This window comes from Conger conger, chromosome 1 (assembly GCF_963514075.1).
Source record: "Conger conger chromosome 1, fConCon1.1, whole genome shotgun sequence".
NCBI lineage: Eukaryota > Metazoa > Chordata > Actinopteri > Anguilliformes > Congridae > Conger > Conger conger.
Genome location: NC_083760.1, coordinates 87200378 through 87222356, shown reverse-complemented (window position 1 = coordinate 87222356; position 21979 = coordinate 87200378). Strand labels below are relative to the sequence as shown.

Here is a 21979-nt window from a genome sequence, read left to right as displayed (position 1 = left end):
AGCCAACCAGACAGCAAGCGACTCTGGGCCGGATCTGCCCCCGATGTCAGCCAGTACAGGCACAGATCCGGTCCGGAGTCAATTGATCTGGGTAGTTAGCTAGTTACCCAGTACAAGCGTTCTTTTCTTTTTGAGTTAATGTTAAATGCCGGTTATTTCAAGTCTAAAAAACTTTTATTTAGCAAAGCTAGTATAGAATATTTTCCCTAGTTATTCCTAGTTATTCTATGTTTATCTTATGTATCGGTATGTTTATTTTATATTATTCTATTTATCAGTATCTGCACTAACACAACACTATAGTATACACTGAAGTATGATATTTGCACTGTATTGTATTATTTTGATATATTCTCAGCACTGAAGTACACTGCACTGAATTGTATTATTTCTGTTTTTCCTTAAAACACTGGAAACACTGAAAACTCGAATGTTTTCTTAAAGTAAAATGTTAAGGGGGGATTGATTAAAAGTTTCTGAGATGTGGATGAGAAGGTGTAGGACAATCACGAGAAGTGTAAAAGCCAATCAGAAGCAACTATAGCGTGACTGGAGAAGATGGAGCCGTACCCAGACAGAGGGAGATACCAAGGCCACGAAAATGATATATCAGAAACTGTGTTGCAAAGTGTGTGCGCTCAGCTTGCTCAACTCTGCTCATGCTGTGTGTGTGTGTGTGCTTGCTGTTCTGTGCTCTGCGGATGCTTTTGTAATTGGATTCCATCTGATGGAATAAAAGCCTATTATTCGACACTTTACTCCAAATTGTATACTTGTAATTGGACTGAACATTTGTTGGTGTGGGAGCCCACAACTTTAGCTGACTATTAACCATATTTATTCCGCATCTGGTCATCCTTCTGGGTCAAACTAAGTGTTTAGATAACGTTAAAAGGTTAAGAGGCTTTTTCCTTGTCCGGTCTCTACTAAGTTAAGTCGCAACGCTAAGTTAACTGAGTATATCGTTGATTTATATTGCTAGCGCCTGGTAGTTTTCTTTGTGCAGTTCAGTAGCTAGCTAAACTTATGAAGTTAAGAGGCGCTTTTATCTCTTTTTTCTGCTGCTAACTGTTCGGAGCCACCTGGCGCTTTTTTAAGCTGCGTTTTTTGCTTCCATTTGGGCACTCTCACCTTCTTGAGAGTTTTACCAGGGAGGAGGTTACTAGTAGGCCGGAAGGCATATTCAATACCCAGCCAATATTGCGATAGGGGATAAAGTAAATTACATAAACTAAAGACAAATAAGGCAGCAGGCCCCAATGCCATATTCCCAAGGGTACTCAAAGAGTTAAGTGAGATCATTTTTAAACCATTGGCAAGTATTTTCAGACAGTCTTTAGAAACTGGAGAAATACTGGATGACCGGTAACAAGCTAATATAATACCAGTATATAAGAAAGGGGACCAGACCGATCTAAGAAACTACAGGCCTGTCATTCTATCTTGCATCACATGTAAAATACTGGAATCTATCATAAGGGAAACTGGAAATATTTATTGAAAATAATAACATTCTAAGGGATAGCCAGCATGGTTTTCATGGTAGGTCATGCCTGACAAACCTTTTGGCATTCTTTGAGGAAGCAATCTAGATTTCCAAAAGTAGGTACAGGGGTAGGTAAAGGCAAGCATTGCTGGGCTGAATGGGCTGTTCTCGCTGGGCTGTTAAGATCCCAATGAAAAAAAGTTCCTGCTATTTTTAGTCAGTTGATAAATGTTAATGTTGATATATTTTTTTAGGTAATGCTATGAAGTTGAAGGCTTTTAAATGATATTCATAAACTGACGATTTCCCACTCTCTCGGTGTGCTGGAGAGATGTTTAACCATAGTTCTTTCTTCGTTTTGTTGGACATTGGACATATTTTCCTAAAACTGGAAAATAATGTTTCTGTATTCAGTGCCACGTCTAACAATATCTGTATTTCGTTTACTGAGAAGCTGTGGGACCGCTTATTTATTTGTGTTATGTTTTGTTGTTTTTGACTACCGGAACCTACTTGCTCTTTAAGCTAATAGCCACAGCAACACAGCGCAGTTACAAAACATGCACATCAACATTTATCTCTCTTTACCTTCTCCAATAATGACGTTACATACCCTGAGAGGTAGTAACCGGCAAATATGACTGGGTTCTACGGCCCCAGCCCTGTCCGGGATATTTTGATCCCCTAAACAGTGTACATGCAGTAAAAGAACACAACTCTCCCTAACATATGCTGATATGAAAGAAATTGTGCTACTCACCACACCAAGGACCGCAAAACCAGATGGAAGGAAAACCACACACCCGCGGTAACGGTATCATGCCCGAATGCAACAACACCACCAGAAGGAGCAAACTTCAGACACCCCCATTGTAAGCCTCAGCAGACGAATCTTACATGGATGAAATTTGTTCACGTTGAGCTTACCAACTGTACAAACTCCAGATTCCACACACATGCATGAAATTTGTTCACATCGGCAGACAAATCTTATATGAATGAAAATTTGATCACGTTGGACAAATCAGATATGAATGAAAATGACCATCACGTAATGAAATTTGATCACGTTGGACAAATCTGATATGAATGAAAATTTGATCACGTCGGGGTCACCAACTGTAAAACCCTACGCTAACCCAATGACGGAATTTAGCGGGGGCCGAAGGGGGTTTTGCGTGCTTGTCCTTCTGGCGTTGCTGGGAGAACATTAGTAGGGTTCATTATTATCCTCCGTACAAGAACAGAGCACAATTATGTTTAAGAATATACTGGGTCCGTTGCCATGGGTCGGATATGGATTTACCTGCCGCTTATAGCTGGCCAGAAACGGATCAGTACAATTCTTAATATTCTCCATTCTCAAACCGGGCCGTATTGTACGCTTAGTGGTTACTATAGTTTTACTCATTTATCTGACTCCATTTAAAATATAATTTAGAAATTTGGGTTTGCAACTTACGCGGACCTCGGGAGTGATTACATTCGACTTGTACCTGCGCCACCATTACTCAATATATGCTCCCGGGATTAGCATTACTGCTGAAATCTCAGTTCGGTGGAGAACTCAGAGGCTGAGGGTGCAGTCAACACAATACATGCAAACCTGCCATGATAGTTGCGAGCCCAGGTCGGCGTAGCATTGTCTGGGCTCCTTAGAGCTAATTTGGCAGGAACCAGCGCCGTAACGCCCAAGGGTTCCCTTCGCACCAAATCACCCGACCCTTTAAGGGACAGAAATTGCTGGCCTCACAGCTTAGATCTACCACAGGTGTATCGCCCTGCCGATCGGTCGGTCTTTGGCCACCATTTCCCCCTGAGTATTCAGTTGTAATTTAGGCTGAAAAGGTACAAGATGAATTAGAGTCATGGAGATCACGCAAGTTACAAACAAAATAGTTTATTCGCAGACAGGTAGGTTATTAGTTTTAGAATATCACAATCAAGTACAAAATACACAAATTAAGAATAGAGAGAGAGTAAATAATCATACCAAGCCTGCTTGGACTACACACAAACAAAGAGTATAGAATATGCCATGTATGGGAAGCCGATTACGATCTTCCGTTGCTACACATACATACATACATACCTACATACCCAAGACATGTTGTGTGGGAAGTCGAATACGATCTTCCCGATACTTACATATACATACAATGTGCTGTGTGGGAAGTCGAATACGATCTTCCCAGATTGGTCTGTCTCCCTTGCTTTTATGCCAAATCATACGTTTGGAACCAGGCGGCAGTGTTATAAATCAACCTGGAGGGGTGGTCAAATCTGGAATTTAGACCCCCACCGTTGGAGGTTGTTGAGTAGGGAAAATGAGATGATTACCAAGAGAGGACATGCAGGTTTTCCCTTGGGATACTGAAACTATAGTTTATTAAATTCCATTTGGTATGAAATGTATCTCATCCGATTCTTTGATTTTATCAGATCACATCCATACCAAACACAACCCTTATGTTTTATTATGTTGCAGTTATCATGAAACTTCCCTCCTGATTATCCATTTTACATGCAACTCCTGTTACCATTACATAAGACTTAATGCAATAATACAAGGATCACATGGGCAATGTTTTCAAGGTGTTACCGGGTCTATTTACTATCTTAATAGCAGTTTTTAATCTAGGAGAGCAGTCACCGGTGTAATGACAGCAGTGCCCAAATGAGGGCACTGTGCCATTGTCCAGAGTCTTCCCCCTTGGAAGTGACCAGGTATGGGGTCACAGGGAGGTCACCAATGTTCTGGAGGATTCTTTTCCCATGACCCAACTGGCCTTGGACCACTCATACATCTTAACTCCCCAACAGGTAGTCTAAACAACATTGAAACCCCAGCTCTCAGGCCCCTCACAAATGGCAGCCCTTCCTGACCTTAACCACTATGCTACAGGCCGCCCCATCATATCTATGAATGCTGTAGTTGGGAGTTTTCAGGATAACTGCATTATGCTGTAAATATGTCTTTGTGCCTCTCATGGTAATATACCTTTGGGATAAACCTGATTTGGGTGAATGAAAGGAAAGGAGACATCCCAGACTGTTTGGTTTCTTCTCCTTCTGGGTAGTTAGCTAGCTAGTTACCCAGTACAAGCGTTCTTTTCTTTTTGAGTTAATGTTAAATGCCGGTTATTTCAAGTCTAAAAAACTTTTATTTAGCAAAGCTAGTATAGAATATTTTCCCTAGTTATTCCTAGTTATTCTATGTTTATCTTATGTATCGGTATGTTTATTTTATATTATTCTATTTATCAGTATCTGCACTAACACAACACTATAGTATACACTGAAGTATGATATTTGCACTGTATTGTATTATTTTGATATATTCTCAGCACTGAAGTACACTGCACTGAATTGTATTATTTCTGTTTTTCCTTAAAACACTGGAAACACTGAAAACTCGAATGTTTTCTTAAAGTAAAATGTTAAGGGGGGATTGATTAAAAGTTTCTGAGATGTGGATGAGAAGGTGTAGGACAATCACGAGAAGTGTAAAAGCCAATCAGAAGCAACTATAGCGTGACTGGAGAAGATGGAGCCGTACCCAGACAGAGGGAGATACCAAGGCCACGAAAATGATATATCAGAAACTGTGTTGCAAAGTGTGTGCGCTCAGCTTGCTCAACTCTGCTCATGCTGTGTGTGTGTGTGTGCTTGCTGTTCTGTGCTCTGCGGATGCTTTTGTAATTGGATTCCATCTGATGGAATAAAAGCCTATTATTCGACACTTTACTCCAAATTGTATACTTGTAATTGGACTGAACATTTGTTGGTGTGGGAGCCCACAACTTTAGCTGACTATTAACCATATTTATTCCGCATCTGGTCATCCTTCTGGGTCAAACTAAGTGTTTAGATAACGTTAAAAGGTTAAGAGGCTTTTTCCTTGTCCGGTCTCTACTAAGTTAAGTCGCAACGCTAAGTTAACTGAGTATATCGTTGATTTATATTGCTAGCGCCTGGTAGTTTTCTTTGTGCAGTTCAGTAGCTAGCTAAACTTATGAAGTTAAGAGGCGCTTTTATCTCTTTTTTCTGCTGCTAACTGTTCGGAGCCACCTGGCGCTTTTTTAAGCTGCGTTTTTTGCTTCCATTTGGGCACTCTCACCTTCTTGAGAGTTTTACCAGGGAGGAGGTTACTAGTAGGCCGGAAGGCATATTCAATACCCAGCCAATATTGCGATAGGGGATAAAGTAAATTACATAAACTAAAGACAAATAAGGCAGCAGGCCCCAATGCCATATTCCCAAGGGTACTCAAAGAGTTAAGTGAGATCATTTTTAAACCATTGGCAAGTATTTTCAGACAGTCTTTAGAAACTGGAGAAATACTGGATGACCGGTAACAAGCTAATATAATACCAGTATATAAGAAAGGGGACCAGACCGATCTAAGAAACTACAGGCCTGTCATTCTATCTTGCATCACATGTAAAATACTGGAATCTATCATAAGGGAAACTGGAAATATTTATTGAAAATAATAACATTCTAAGGGATAGCCAGCATGGTTTTCATGGTAGGTCATGCCTGACAAACCTTTTGGCATTCTTTGAGGAAGCAATCTAGATTTCCAAAAGTAGGTACAGGGGTAGGTAAAGGCAAGCATTGCTGGGCTGAATGGGCTGTTCTCGCTGGGCTGTTAAGATCCCAATGAAAAAAAGTTCCTGCTATTTTTAGTCAGTTGATAAATGTTAATGTTGATATATTTTTTTAGGTAATGCTATGAAGTTGAAGGCTTTTAAATGATATTCATAAACTGACGATTTCCCACTCTCTCGGTGTGCTGGAGAGATGTTTAACCATAGTTCTTTCTTCGTTTTGTTGGACATTGGACATATTTTCCTAAAACTGGAAAATAATGTTTCTGTATTCAGTGCCACGTCTAACAATATCTGTATTTCGTTTACTGAGAAGCTGTGGGACCGCTTATTTATTTGTGTTATGTTTTGTTGTTTTTGACTACCGGAACCTACTTGCTCTTTAAGCTAATAGCCACAGCAACACAGCGCAGTTACAAAACATGCACATCAACATTTATCTCTCTTTACCTTCTCCAATAATGACGTTACATACCCTGAGAGGTAGTAACCGGCAAATATGACTGGGTTCTACGGCCCCAGCCCTGTCCGGGATATTTTGATCCCCTAAACAGTGTACATGCAGTAAAAGAACACAACTCTCCCTAACATATGCTGATATGAAAGAAATTGTGCTACTCACCACACCAAGGACCGCAAAACCAGATGGAAGGAAAACCACACACCCGCGGTAACGGTATCATGCCCGAATGCAACAACACCACCAGAAGGAGCAAACTTCAGACACCCCCATTGTAAGCCTCAGCAGACGAATCTTACATGGATGAAATTTGTTCACGTTGAGCTTACCAACTGTACAAACTCCAGATTCCACACACATGCATGAAATTTGTTCACATCGGCAGACAAATCTTATATGAATGAAAATTTGATCACGTTGGACAAATCAGATATGAATGAAAATGACCATCACGTAATGAAATTTGATCACGTTGGACAAATCTGATATGAATGAAAATTTGATCACGTCGGGGTCACCAACTGTAAAACCCTACGCTAACCCAATGACGGAATTTAGCGGGGGCCGAAGGGGGTTTTGCGTGCTTGTCCTTCTGGCGTTGCTGGGAGAACATTAGTAGGGTTCATTATTATCCTCCGTACAAGAACAGAGCACAATTATGTTTAAGAATATACTGGGTCCGTTGCCATGGGTCGGATATGGATTTACCTGCCGCTTATAGCTGGCCAGAAACGGATCAGTACAATTCTTAATATTCTCCATTCTCAAACCGGGCCGTATTGTACGCTTAGTGGTTACTATAGTTTTACTCATTTATCTGACTCCATTTAAAATATAATTTAGAAATTTGGGTTTGCAACTTACGCGGACCTCGGGAGTGATTACATTCGACTTGTACCTGCGCCACCATTACTCAATATATGCTCCCGGGATTAGCATTACTGCTGAAATCTCAGTTCGGTGGAGAACTCAGAGGCTGAGGGTGCAGTCAACACAATACATGCAAACCTGCCATGATAGTTGCGAGCCCAGGTCGGCGTAGCATTGTCTGGGCTCCTTAGAGCTAATTTGGCAGGAACCAGCGCCGTAACGCCCAAGGGTTCCCTTCGCACCAAATCACCCGACCCTTTAAGGGACAGAAATTGCTGGCCTCACAGCTTAGATCTACCACAGGTGTATCGCCCTGCCGATCGGTCGGTCTTTGGCCACCATTTCCCCCTGAGTATTCAGTTGTAATTTAGGCTGAAAAGGTACAAGATGAATTAGAGTCATGGAGATCACGCAAGTTACAAACAAAATAGTTTATTCGCAGACAGGTAGGTTATTAGTTTTAGAATATCACAATCAAGTACAAAATACACAAATTAAGAATAGAGAGAGAGTAAATAATCATACCAAGCCTGCTTGGACTACACACAAACAAAGAGTATAGAATATGCCATGTATGGGAAGCCGATTACGATCTTCCGTTGCTACACATACATACATACATACCTACATACCCAAGACATGTTGTGTGGGAAGTCGAATACGATCTTCCCGATACTTACATATACATACAATGTGCTGTGTGGGAAGTCGAATACGATCTTCCCAGATTGGTCTGTCTCCCTTGCTTTTATGCCAAATCATACGTTTGGAACCAGGCGGCAGTGTTATAAATCAACCTGGAGGGGTGGTCAAATCTGGAATTTAGACCCCCACCGTTGGAGGTTGTTGAGTAGGGAAAATGAGATGATTACCAAGAGAGGACATGCAGGTTTTCCCTTGGGATACTGAAACTATAGTTTATTAAATTCCATTTGGTATGAAATGTATCTCATCCGATTCTTTGATTTTATCAGATCACATCCATACCAAACACAACCCTTATGTTTTATTATGTTGCAGTTATCATGAAACTTCCCTCCTGATTATCCATTTTACATGCAACTCCTGTTACCATTACATAAGACTTAATGCAATAATACAAGGATCACATGGGCAATGTTTTCAAGGTGTTACCGGGTCTATTTACTATCTTAATAGCAGTTTTTAATCTAGGAGAGCAGTCACCGGTGTAATGACAGCAGTGCCCAAATGAGGGCACTGTGCCATTGTCCAGAGTCTTCCCCCTTGGAAGTGACCAGGTATGGGGTCACAGGGAGGTCACCAATGTTCTGGAGGATTCTTTTCCCATGACCCAACTGGCCTTGGACCACTCATACATCTTAACTCCCCAACAGGTAGTCTAAACAACATTGAAACCCCAGCTCTCAGGCCCCTCACAAATGGCAGCCCTTCCTGACCTTAACCACTATGCTACAGGCCGCCCCATCATATCTATGAATGCTGTAGTTGGGAGTTTTCAGGATAACTGCATTATGCTGTAAATATGTCTTTGTGCCTCTCATGGTAATATACCTTTGGGATAAACCTGATTTGGGTGAATGAAAGGAAAGGAGACATCCCAGACTGTTTGGTTTCTTCTCCTTATCTCCGAAATCCAGGCCTTAGTTCTTGACCCTAAAAGTGAGTCACCCATCTATAATTTACAGCCAGGCCCACCAGGCAGGGGGCTAAAACACATGGCTTCTACAGAGACAACTTTTGCCCAGTTTCCCCTCGGCTCCTGAATGGTTATGCTATCAAAGGTAGACTGTTACAAAAACTAGACCATTACACCAGTCACACTGAACCAATCAGAATAACACCAAACATCACTATATTCTGACCTGGGATTATCATGAAACATCTTTATACCATCTCCAATATTCCTGTTCTGGAATGTGAGAAAGGAAGGTGCCTCTAAGAATCCTTCTCTAGCTCTCCCCCACAGACATGTGTGCCAACGGTGGGGGCTAACAATGTATGCTCCAGGAGGGGGAAGTCAGCAAGCTGACCAGCGCATGAGACCAAATGTTACTTATGACTGGCTTACAAGGGTGATCTGGCCAAATATATATCATATTTCAATCAGAATCTTGATCCATGATCTGAATCACAATTTTTGTACCTCATTTTAAAGTTGTCCTGTATGGTAGCCTGCAGTGGGGCGGCCTGTAGCGTAGTGCATGACTGAGACCCGCAAGGTCAATGGTTCGATTCCCGGTGTAGCCCAACTAAGATCCGCACAGCCGTGGGGCCCTTGAGCAAGGCCCTTAATCCTGCATTACTCCAGGGGATTGTCTAATCAACTGTACGTTGCTCTGGATAAGAGCGTCCGCCAAATGCCAATAATGTAATGTAGCCTACAACCTAACTAGAAATAGCCTATGGATTTTTCTATTTGTACATAATTAAAGACAGTATTACATTAATGATACACTCTCAGAAATAAAGCTACAGTGGAGGTACATTTTTGTTCCTCAAGGATCAAATTTCCAAAAGGTACCCTGAAGGTACAGTACTGTTCTCTTTGGGTACAAATGAGTCTTCCTAGCAAAAAAGGTACACATTAGTTTAATATTGCTGGTTAGGGGTACACTTTTATGCACCTATAGGGTACCACCCCAGATACCAGCATTTGTAGGCACTATTCCTACCTTTATTTTTGAGAGTGGACCACACTATTTTCACTATTAGGTTGATGAATACCTGAGTGCAACTTTACTGTGAACATTCAGCAAACTTGTAGCTAATAAATAATAAATAATACATACATAACTGCCAAATGGCACAAATATCAAAGAATTAACTATTTCAAGTACTCAGAACTTGAAATGGTGCAGTGGGTAGCACTGCTGGCTCACATCAAGGAGGTCCTGGGTTTGAATCCCCGTCGGCCGGGGTCTCTCTGTGTGGAGTTTGCATGTCCTTCCCGTGTCTGGGTGGGTTTCCTCCGGGTACTCAAGTTCCATCCCACAGTCCAAAGACATGCAGGTTAGGCTGATTGGAGAGTCTAAATTGCCTGTAGGTATGAGTGTATGAGTGTGTGAGTGAATGAAGTACTCAGAACTGAAATACTGAACAAAATGTAACAAATCTGCAAGTGCACACCTGCAAAATTTCACCAGAATTTCAGCTTCTCAGAAGAATAGTGATTAATTGGCTGTGTCCCAGTTATTTCAACAGCCTCAGGTGCAAATATTGCAATAAAGGAAAAAATGATCTGGCAAGAGTTCAGCGAGTTCCCTCTTCTCGAATCATGTGCGCGTATGCACCGCAACTACAGTGGGCTCCAGAATTATTGTCACCCTTGATAAAAATGAAGACGTAAGACTAAGTAAACAACACAGATAACAGTCTATATTTTATGTTCAAACATATAGAAAAGCTATGTAAATACTTTTATTTCCATACATTTACTCTCATGCCTCAATGTTTTTGAAATGAAATGAAAACCATAGGCGGCAAAATTATTGGTACCCCTGGTTTAATACTTTGTGCAAACACCCCTGGCAAAGAAGACAGCCATCAGTATTTTCCTAAGGTTTGAAAACACATTTGGAGAGATTTGTGAACATTTCTCCACGCAGAACATTTCATAGTCATTGATATCCCTCGGTTTGAACTTATACACTCACCGAGCACTTTTACCTGTCCACCGACTTATGAACGCGATTACCTAATCAGCCACTCGTGTGTCAGCAGTGCAATGCATACAATCATGCAGACATGAGTCCGGAGCTCATCAACCATCAGAATGGGCCAAAAGAAATGTTATGTAAGTGACTTTGATCATGGAATGATCAATTATAATAATTCATTGAGTCTCTCTGTAGATAATGATTGTGGAAATTGGACAGCTGAAATCTACACTACTGTTGGAAGCAGTTCCAGATTCAAGTGGCCTGTAGCGTAGTGGTTAAGGTAAATGTCTAGGACACCCAAGGTCGGTGGTTCTAATCCCGGTGTAGCCACAAGAAGATCCGCACAGCCGTTGGGACAACTACAGCAGAACAACCCTATAGTGATAACTAAACTTAATGAGAAACAGCACAAACAAATGATACTTAACTAATCCAGGAGAAAATGCTAACAACCCACTGGAGAACACTCCTGCACAGAGTTCATGTCATAAAGGATTGTGATACCCCCCTCCCACCTTCATTCCATTCCTCAGCCATCACCCAATCAGGGAATCCATGGGTAGCCTGGCTGTGGTATTTAAGATGGCCACAGGAACTGTTTGTGCATTAGATTTTGGATCTTTGGAGGATCGTTTTGGTGCTGGTTCCTGGGGTAATACGCTGGTAAGGCATGGCCTCTCTTCCTCTCTTCCTCTCTTCCCTCTTCCTCTCTAAGTAGTGAGCCTACATTCAATAAAGAATGCATGATTTCTCCTTTTTCATGAGTTAATCTGTTTTGTTCTGATATAGAGTTTGTTTTGACCTTTGGTCGATTACTATAGACTGACCTATCCAATAATTTGGTGATTTAAATGATAATTGTCATTCTCCATAATTATTCATTTCAATCTAGCACGCAATACCACTTGTGTTCAGTACTTAGAGGGTTGAACATCTTAACAAGGATATTGTTTGTTGGAACCACTTGTATACAACCCATTTTCTTCATTTTTATTAAGGGTGTCAATAATTCTGGAGCCCACTAACTGAACTTCACTATTGAAGTTGTCTTCCCCTACACTCTATAGTGGGAAAAATCAGGACACCAAGCTGTAATATTTCTATCAGAAATATTCTGCTGTTGGATACCTGAGACAGCTCCATTCAGAAAGATAATTCTCAGGTTTCATCAGGGGGCAGCTTTGGACGTAGGTTATTTGGCATGAGATGTGTTTGGTTATATTAATATGTCTCATTTCTTTAAATCCAAAATTGGTGCAATAATGCCTATTGGGTAGTGGCGGTTAAAAAAATAAAAAAGTCTCAAACATGTCCTATTTAGAATCTGAAAGAATTATAATGACATTTTACTTGGTTCAGATAGAGATTGTTTGATTATTGGTTTGGCTTCAATTTGGGCTGTAACATTTTGAAGTGCATGTGCTTTTGGTTCCTGACTTTCTTGTCGCATCACTGGGCCTGAAGGTGTTAACAGACCGGCACAGACATGCAACACATCTGCTTCTGACTTTCAGAGCTCTGCATGGTCATGCACCTGCTTACATAACTAACCTGTTTTTACCCTATAAGACCACTGTGTCCCTCCGTTCTGAAAATGCAGGCAAACTGGTAGTCCCGAGAGTATCAAAAAAGCTGACGGTTGGTAGTCTTCTTACACATAGCTCCACTACTGTAGAACACCCTATGAGGGAGCCAGACAGTCTCAACATTTAAATCTAGATTAAAAACACGCTTTTACGTTCAGGCATATAATCAGTTATGACGCGGAGGGCTGGCATCATCGGAAGTGTTTCTTTATGGAGATGGGTGCTGGATACGGATAGTGGTTATTAAGAAATCCACACTTGACCATCAGCGGTGCCAGTGGGGTTAGCTACTACCTTAGTCACCGGGTACGTATGAGTGGTCCCTGCATTTGTTCTGTGCATGAGGAAATCTTATTCTATACATTTTAGGGTATGACCTTGCCTGAACGCATGCTTCAGAAAAGGGCACCCAGTTATGCATTTTGTTGATCTGATCTGGGGTGCAGTTGGTGGTGTGGGGAGAAGCGCTTTAAAATAACTTAAATCAAATATCTAAAATTACACTTCAACATATTCCCTTGCCTTGCAACCAAGAAGCAAATAAAAGAACCTGTGAGACCATGACTACCTTCACTCCAGAGGACTTTGGCTTCACCTTGCTGGAGGAAGGGACTTCTGTCCAGGACGTCATCGATCAGAAGATCGACACGTTGCGTGCGGAGGTGAGAGAGCTTGAGCTGTCCTGGAAGGCTGCTGGTCAGGCCTTGGAAACGAGTTGTCTGGACTTCAGCTGTTCAGTTCCTCGAGTTAATCCTTGTGTAGTCTTAACATTCGGTATAAACAACCTGTAACAAATTTCAAGTTGAAAAATATCATTTAGGGGGTTTTCTCTGCTGTTAAACATAGTGGCAGGTCATTTGACCCTTGAGACAACACTAGGGTTAAGCATTTGAAACCAGCAGATGCTGGCAGATCTACCCCAACCAGAATTTGAGATCCATGGTTTGGCGTCTTGCCTCGCTGCTGGTGCTTTGATGCCGTTCCACTTCGTGCCTGTCTGTTGTCCTTGACCTCGCGTCCCTAGGAGTCCAAAGAGGCCTTCTTTGTGGCGGACCTGGGGGAGGTGGTGAGGAGGTACCAGTTGTGGGTACGTGAGATACCTCGAGTCACGCCCTTCTACGCCGTTAAGTGCAACGACAGCCCTCCCATTGTCAAGACGCTTGCCGCCCTGGGGGCAGGGTTCGACTGCGCCAGTAAGGTACTAACCCCAAGCTAGAAGAGTGTCAGTGTATGCATGATTGTGTTTTCAGCAATTTGATAGGGCTAATTAGTAAATATGAGAGAAAATGTAGCCGTATTAAATGTTTTCACGCAAAATGATGTCAATTCGAGACCCTGCAGCTCTTGTCACACAATTAAGCTCCATCATAGTTGCCTTCTGCATAAGAGGCCCACTGGAATACCTGATGCACTCGTTTATGTATTCATGTCCATTTCAAAATGAGATTTGAATTCACAACTCCTCGCTACTCCTGATGCAAACGGGGACTACTGCGTTCACCATGGTGCAAAAACTAGAAATAATTTTTGGATTAATTCAATTTAGATGGTGCCAGCTGCCATGTTAATTCCATTTTTTTTTTACCAGCTTATCTGGTCCAAATGATGTCAGCTATGTGGGGAGTTTACACATATTAAACACTGATTTTAAATAATTAAATAAACACTGGTTATTTATTCAGGACATTGTTTACATGATGGCACTGATTTAAATGTGTATATATTTTTGACTCCTATCAGGATACAGATGATAGTGTCTTTGCAGGCTTGCTTCTTATTAGTGTGCTAGTTCATTCATAGAATAGACTCCAGTTCAACAGTTATCCTAATCTGAACCACTCGGGATGCCCTGTGATCCTGTTTTTGCCTTTGCCCCTTTCCGCTTTCAGTGTGAGATGGAGCAAGTGACGTCTATCGGGGTGGACCCCAGCAGGATCATCTTTTCCCACACCATCAAGCCGCCCACCTACCTGAAATACGCCACTTCCCTTGGGATCCAGAAGATGACCTTCGACAACGAGGCAGAGCTTGTTAAGATCGCCCAATGCTGTGAAAATCCCAAGTGAGTGATATTGTTCTCTCTTTTCTGATTTGTACTCCACCCCCTTAAGAAATTTAATGCATGAATATATTCAGGGCTCAACAATAAGGTGTAGCAGATGCCAAGTTGAGCCAGTGCCCATATACTGCAAAAAATGCAGTCTGTCTTAACAAGTGTTCTAGTCATGTATTGAGACTGACAATCCTTTTTTTTTTCTTATCAAGTACAAAAAGTTATGCAATTTACAGCAATCTTCCTCTTTGGCTAATCTTGAATCAGTGGTTGTGGTGCTGCTTGATTATAAGCCAATGAAATTAACTATTTCCCTGTAAGGTCCATGAGCATCAGATCAGGGTGTATTGCCAATTTCCATCATGCACAATTTCTGAATGTATATGTTACAATTTTAAATCTAGACCAAAGAATACAAGAGTTATGGTAAGCAAATGTCCCATGTAAGCATGAGCCAAATGGATGTATGAACATTTATCCCATTCACATGCAGTGTTCTGCATTATTTTTTTTCTAAGCTACGTCTAGACAGTTTTGCAAAGGACATTTGAAGACTGCAAAATGGCACAAGACCACTAAATGATAGTATGGGTCTCATACTTGTGTTTTGCTCACTAAAGTATCCTGACCTGTCACCCTCCTCCTACCTCTCCCTCTCCTTGTGCTCTCCTCAGATAGCAACTTTAAAGAAGATTTAAGAACTAAGTACAATAATCACAACAATAATATATTGTACACCATTATATTCATTGAGATGCTTTGATTGACATTTGTCAAATACCCAGCTGATGTGGTGGAGCACCAAGCCAAGAGAACAGAAGTTGTGGCACTGTCCAAATACCTATGGACTGCACTGTATGAAGGGCTGATGAGTAGAGTGATGGATGAATAATCGATAATACTGTACATATTCGCATGGGTAGATACTTGGGTGTATCGATAGGTATCTGGATGGATAAACATTTGGATGGAAGGATATTTGGGGTGATCAATGGTAAGATGGATAACAGATTTAGATGGAAAATAAATAAAATGTAAAAATGATACTCCGCAGATGCATCGAGTTTCCACATTTGTGCATCTGCTTTGGAAAAACTCACCCTTGACTGGGCCCCTCCCACCCTTTCCTCTTCCTCAGGCTGGTCCTCCGCATTACTGTGGATGACACGCATTCCATGTTCTCCATGAGCACCAAGTTCGGGGCGAAGCTGGAGACATGCCCGGCACTCCTGAAACGTGCGCAGGAGCTGGGCCTGGACGTCATCGGGGTCAGCTTCCACGTGGGCAGCTACTGTATGGATCCTGTGTCCTACACAAAGGCCATCGAAAATGCCAAAGGCATCTTTGACCTGGCGGTGAGCACCTGGCACCATGTGAAAAGCTCAACTCAGCTGGCAGCTACATTTAGAAATGCCATACAATGTTGTAAAAGTAACTATTTTGACACACCCAAATTGGCGAACTCAAATTCCAGGTCGAGAGGGCTGTTCTTATTTTTTCTGATCTTTCAATCATAAGTGACATTTTGCCCCTAGAAAGATATGTGGGTCTTCTCTAATGCATGAGTGCAATGAACCATTCAAGTACTGAAACGCCAGAAACCAGTAGATGTCGTAACTATCGAGGACTGGACTGGAGATTTGTCAGAGCTGATTACATGGTTGTGACACTGAAGCATCTGTGGCTTGATGAGCTGTGGTCTTGTGTGTGTGGTAGGAGTCTGTATTGTGTAAAGGATGTAAAGCGTCATTCATGGATGATTGTTTTGCAGGCAACGATTGGCTACAAAATGACCTTCCTGGACCTTGGTGGAGGATACCCTGGGTTTGACATTCCCGATGTTCTTCACTTTAAACAGGTAATCATTTTTCCACTCTCTCAGAATGCACACAGCAGGTGTGCAGGGGAGCCTCAGGTCTCGTCTCATAAGAGGCTGATGTGGATGTGAAGGCTGATGGTGCACCTCCACTCACAAACGCTGTAGAAATGAATGTGTAGATTTAGCATGCTCAAATTAGGCTTTGGAAGCCAGTAGAGCTGCTGGTTTCAATTATTTACCACCACACGGAATGGTTTTGTACTTGAATGACAGGTGACAGGAGGCTAATCAGTGACTTTGATCAGACAGTCCGCTAACAATCAGTTCGAGAGAACAAGCATTACTGCTGGCCAGACTTGGACAGTCTGGACTTGCAGAAGAGATACTGAAGAACAGGAGGGTTTTCATTGTGATCCGATCATGACCAATACATCCCCATTTCCAGATGGCCGTTGAAATAAATCTCGCTCTGGACAAGTACTTCCCCGTCAGCTCCGAAGTCCAAATAATCAGCGAGCCCGGCCGCTACTTCCCATCGACAGCCTACACGCTGGCTGTCAATGTCGTCAGTAAGAGGGTGGACATCAAGAAGTTCAGTGATGGTAAGTTTGTGCCAAGTTTGTCACATGCTCTGGAATTAAGCTCTATCAGTCTGGCACAGCTCTGCATACAGAGTCTGAACACACAACATACTTCATGTCACCTGTAAGATGGCACCGGTTTCTTCTCATTGAGCTCTAAACCCCAACTCCCTCCCCCCCCCCTCTCCCACAGACAAAGATGACGGGGCCAAGGAGAAGATCGTTAATTACTTTGTGAATGATGGGATCCACTCTTCATTTAGATTCGTCATTTTCCACGATACCTACGTCCTGCCAAGTGCACAAAAGGTACGAACAAAAGCAAACGCTGTATTCCAACATGCCACCGCTATTATAAATTCGTCAGCCACAATAACTTGTAATGTAACGCTATATAATCCATGTGTACCATGCACTCATTCGGTCCTATTTAGCACTTGCTCTTATCCATTTCTTCCCAGGCATTCATGACGTATATTATTACATAACCCCTTAAGTATCGCCCCTATTCTTGACCCAAGCTTAAAAATGACGGACCCAAAATAAAATGGTTGCTATACTTGAACCATTTTGACTACAGGCATAATCCTGGTCTCGTCTAAAAGGTATCTTTGGGGTTTACTTGCCCAGTGTCGGAATTACTCCAAATATTATGAAAACAAAGTTACAGAAGCTCAAACATTTCTCTGAGAAGAAATGTTCTGTATTTGAATACAGATTATTATACTCCAAAATGACACTTGATAGTGCAAACCTTCAATGCTTTTAGTAGTGTCCAAACATTCATTTCAGGCTCCATGTTTTCAGAATGCCCTTTTCAGTTACTGTATCCCTGTCTCACTGCAGAAAAGTAAGCCAGGTGAGTGCGTCTACCCCAGCACCATCTTCGGCCAGACCTGTGATGGGCACGACCTCATTGTGGAAGAATACAACCTGCCGGATATACAGGTGGGCCAATGGATGATATTTAACCACATGGGGGCCTACTCCGTCACCACTGCCACCAACTTCAACGGCTTCCCGATGCCTAAAACCAACTTTGTGATGACCCCGATATTATGGTAGGTGCCAGAATATGTTACGTTTTCTTTCGGTTTCCTAATATTTGCCCTGATTTGATAGAACCAATTCTAAGGCCTGGCAAGAAATCATAGATTGTTTCTGGAGATTTGTTCAAGAAGCCGACAGCAAGGCTTCCAGCATACTTCTCAACTCCTCATTTGGGCCTCCGTTCAAGAAGTAGTTTGATAATGACAACATACGTTTCAATAGCGAATGAAAAGAAAGATGTGGAAGAAATGCAAAGTGAACAAAGTCACACAGCAACCCTAGCTGCTGGATGCCATTGTAGGTCCTGGTCTTCAATGACCACCCCCCCTCCCTTTCCTGTCTCCAGGAAACAGCTTCAGGAGATCTCTGCTGAGGCGGGCCAAGATCGTTTGAAGCTGTGCTGTCTCAACGCTGACTTGGATGCCGTCTGCACAGTGATGCCTGGCCCCACCCGCAAGTGGAGAGCTAAAGGGGGGGAGGGGAAGTAGAGAGGGTCAGGCAAGACGTGTATCTTAATACTTTCTTGATGGTGTAGGGCGTGGATTTTGATTAATTGGAGAAATACTTACAGATAATGAATAATTCAAAGCATATGATCATACAAACTACAAACCTGCATGACTGACATTCAGCCTTTGGCTCCTCTAAGAAGCCATGAGCCTCCATCTCACTGTAGGAGGGCCAGTTTTTTCAAGATCAGTCTAGTCCAATCCTAGAGATCATTGCCTGGGCCTTTAGATCATTTTAGGTCTCTCCAGTGATAGTCGGGAGGACCTCTCTTTCCCTGGATGTGTGACTTCAGGGCTCGGCTGGTTTCCTGAGGGTGTATTCAGTTCCACTTTCATCTACCTATCTGGAGGTGTGTGGGATCCTGTAAATGTCTGTCCTACAAGTCCACATTCTTGATCTTATCCCCCTGTCAGATCTCCACCAGGTCCAAACAGCAACACCAGGGGCCTGTTCCAAAACCAGAGCTTGAGGCAATGTGCTTGAAGAAGGTGTTTTGATCTCTTTCCGGTTGCCAGGAGAAGGGGTCGTTTTGGCAACCAAATTGAGAGAAAATGGGGGGGGGGGGAAATCTGAAACTATTTCTCTTTTTTCAAAGCCCTGAAATCTGTAATCAACTTTTCCTGTAATAAACTCTCTGTAATCATGCAATCAGTGTGCATATGGGACTTTTATTCATTGTGGCATGCATAACTATTCCTGTATTCACATTTCTATAATCTTTTCAGAGCTTAATGAATCTCTCGAAACGTGAAATGTGATTTAGATTTAAATTCCACGATGGTTGGAATGTGGATGATGAAGTCCTGGGAAGTGCATCCTCTTGACCAAGAGGTGGAGCTGTTGATCACACAATATGATATCACACGGTCAGGATACTGTTTTTGCAACCAAAATGTCACTGGATTTCTTTTCTTATTTTGTTCCATTCCAGTGACACATTGGTACTTTTCTCAAATAAATTTACAGTAAGGTGAGCCATCTGTTCACTTGATTCTCCTTGTGTGTGTATGAATGTAAGTGTGGCAAGATTAGGCTGAGATATCGAGTTGAAAGAACACAAGCTTTACGTTTAATGTAAGGAAATTTTAAAATTGTCAAGTACAACAGAGTCCAGGATTTCACCCAGTGCTTTATTACGAGAGGTGGTCCACCTCCATTAAATTACCCAGTGCATGTAGAAATCAGCAATGGCTTGCAATTCACAATAAAAAAATAAAAAAAGACTGACCCAACCTAAACATTTAATATTGTCACCAATCGCTAGCCTAATCATTGCATGATTAGCAGCATGATCTAACAACAGTGCCTGTGGTTACTGCAGCATACTATCACACATGCCATTACAATCTTGAGGAAGGAACAAGATCAAGATTAAATAATACCCACCTAAATACTGCACGTTCCACTGAAGTCTCATTGTGAATAGTTCATATTGAAGAAGTGGTTAAGGTACATGATCTCATCCGATTCCTTGATTTTACCGGATCGCATCCATACCAAACAGATTACCCTTATGATTTATTATGTTGCAGTTATCATGAAACTTCCCTCCTGATTATCCATTTTACATGCAATTCCTGTTACTATTACATAAGACTTTATGCAATAATACAAGGATCACATGGGCAATGTTTTCTAGGTTTTACCGGGCCTATTTATGATCTCAACAGCAGTTTTGAATATTTAATCTAGGAGAGCAGTGCCCAAATGAGGGCACTGTGGCATTATCCAGAGTCTTCCCCCTTGGAATTGACCAGGGGGCTCATTTATAAACGTTGCGTAGGCACAAAAGAATGCGTACGCCACTTTCTAAGCAAACTTTGGCATTTATAAAAACGAACTTGACAGGAAAATGTGCGGTCCTCCACGGAAACTCTGACCCATGCGTACGCACATTAACTGGAGAGATGAGAAACTGCGACTCCGATGGCAATGGGATGAAATGCGAGAAATGGTGTGAAATTGATACTGTTGTGTCCTGTGCCTTTAATGCTCGTGACGTAAGACCAGGAAAACGGGAAGTGAAACAGGATGTAAAAAGGTATAAAGATTTGCCGGGAGTTGTGGCTGGGTATGGCTGCTCTAAGGACGTGCTTCGTCCCTGTTATACTTATACATAGGGCTGATTGTGGGATGAGGTGTGTTATGTAAGGAGCGGATCAGATGTCGGATGGTCGGGGGGGAAAAGGTTGCAAGATATATCTATGAATGTAGTTTGGGAGTTTTCATGATAACTGCATTATGCTGTAAATATGTTTTGTGCCTCTCATGGTGATATACCTTTTGGATAAACCTGATTTGGGTGAATTAAAGGAAAGGAGACAAAACCCCAGATTGCTTGGTTTCTTCTCCTTATCTCCAAAATCTAGGCCTCAGTTCTTGACCCTAAAAACGGGTCACCCATCTGGAATTTACAGCCAAACTCCCACCAGTGAGACCTTGGTCAGGGAGCTAAAACAAATTACTTCTACAGAGACAGCTTTTCACGCTGAACCAATCAGAATAACACCAAACATTACGATATTCTAACCTGGGATTATCATGAAACATCTTGATGCCATCTCCAGTATTCCTGTGCTCTAAACTTGTAAGGACTGTGAGAGAAGGGGGCTCCCCAGGGGGCCCAGGAAGGCTCCTCCAGGAACCCTTCTCTAGCCCTCCCCCACAGGCATGGGTGCCAAAAGGTGGGGGCTAACAATGTATGCTCCGGGAGGGGAAGTCAGCAAGCTGACCAGTGCATGAGACCAAATGTTAATGATTTCCGGCTTACAATAACACGGTGTTCTAGCTTTAAGCTCTGAGCCATTCAATTAGCTTCACACAGAAATGTAATTATCATTCTGACCATCTTCGCCATTAAGTTTGTATTACGGCTACCAATAGTAAATACACTCACCGAGCACTTTATTTGGAACATTTTTACTTTATTACACCTACTTATTCACAGATCACATTTTTCCCCAGTCTGATGGTTGATGTGAGCATTACTCAAAGCTTATGACCTGTATCAAAATGATTGTATGCATTGTATGGGGTGACATGGCTCAGGCGGTAAGAGCAGTCGTCTGGAAGTCGGAGGGTTGCTAGTTCGATCCCCCGCCCAGGCTGTGTCGAAGTGTCCCTGAGCAAACCACCTAACCCCCAAATGTTCCTGATGAGCTGGTTGGTGCCTTGCATGGCAGCCCATTGCTGTTGGTGTGTCGGTGTGTGAGTGTGAGTGTGTGTATGAACGGGTGAATGAGAAGCATCAATTGTACAGCGCCTTTTTTGTACAGCGCATCAATTGTACAGCGCAACCATTTACCATAGC

General features: G+C 42.2%; 1 protein-coding gene across 1 annotated transcript; it reads left to right on the top strand.

Annotated features, from left to right (window-relative positions):
- Window positions 1-13201: 13201 nt before the first annotated feature.
- On the top strand, window positions 13202-19140 carry LOC133129528 (ornithine decarboxylase 1-like). The gene is made up of 10 exons (XM_061243691.1): window positions 13202-13318; window positions 13681-13854; window positions 14546-14718; window positions 15848-16064; window positions 16481-16567; window positions 16974-17130; window positions 17303-17418; window positions 17956-18170; window positions 18506-18652; window positions 19083-19140. The coding sequence occupies exons 1-9, from the start codon at window positions 13217-13219 to the stop codon at window positions 18645-18647; spliced, it is 1383 nt and encodes a 460-aa protein (XP_061099675.1). The 5' UTR covers window positions 13202-13216; the 3' UTR covers window positions 18648-18652; window positions 19083-19140.
- The last annotated feature ends 2839 nt before the right edge of the window (window positions 19141-21979 follow it).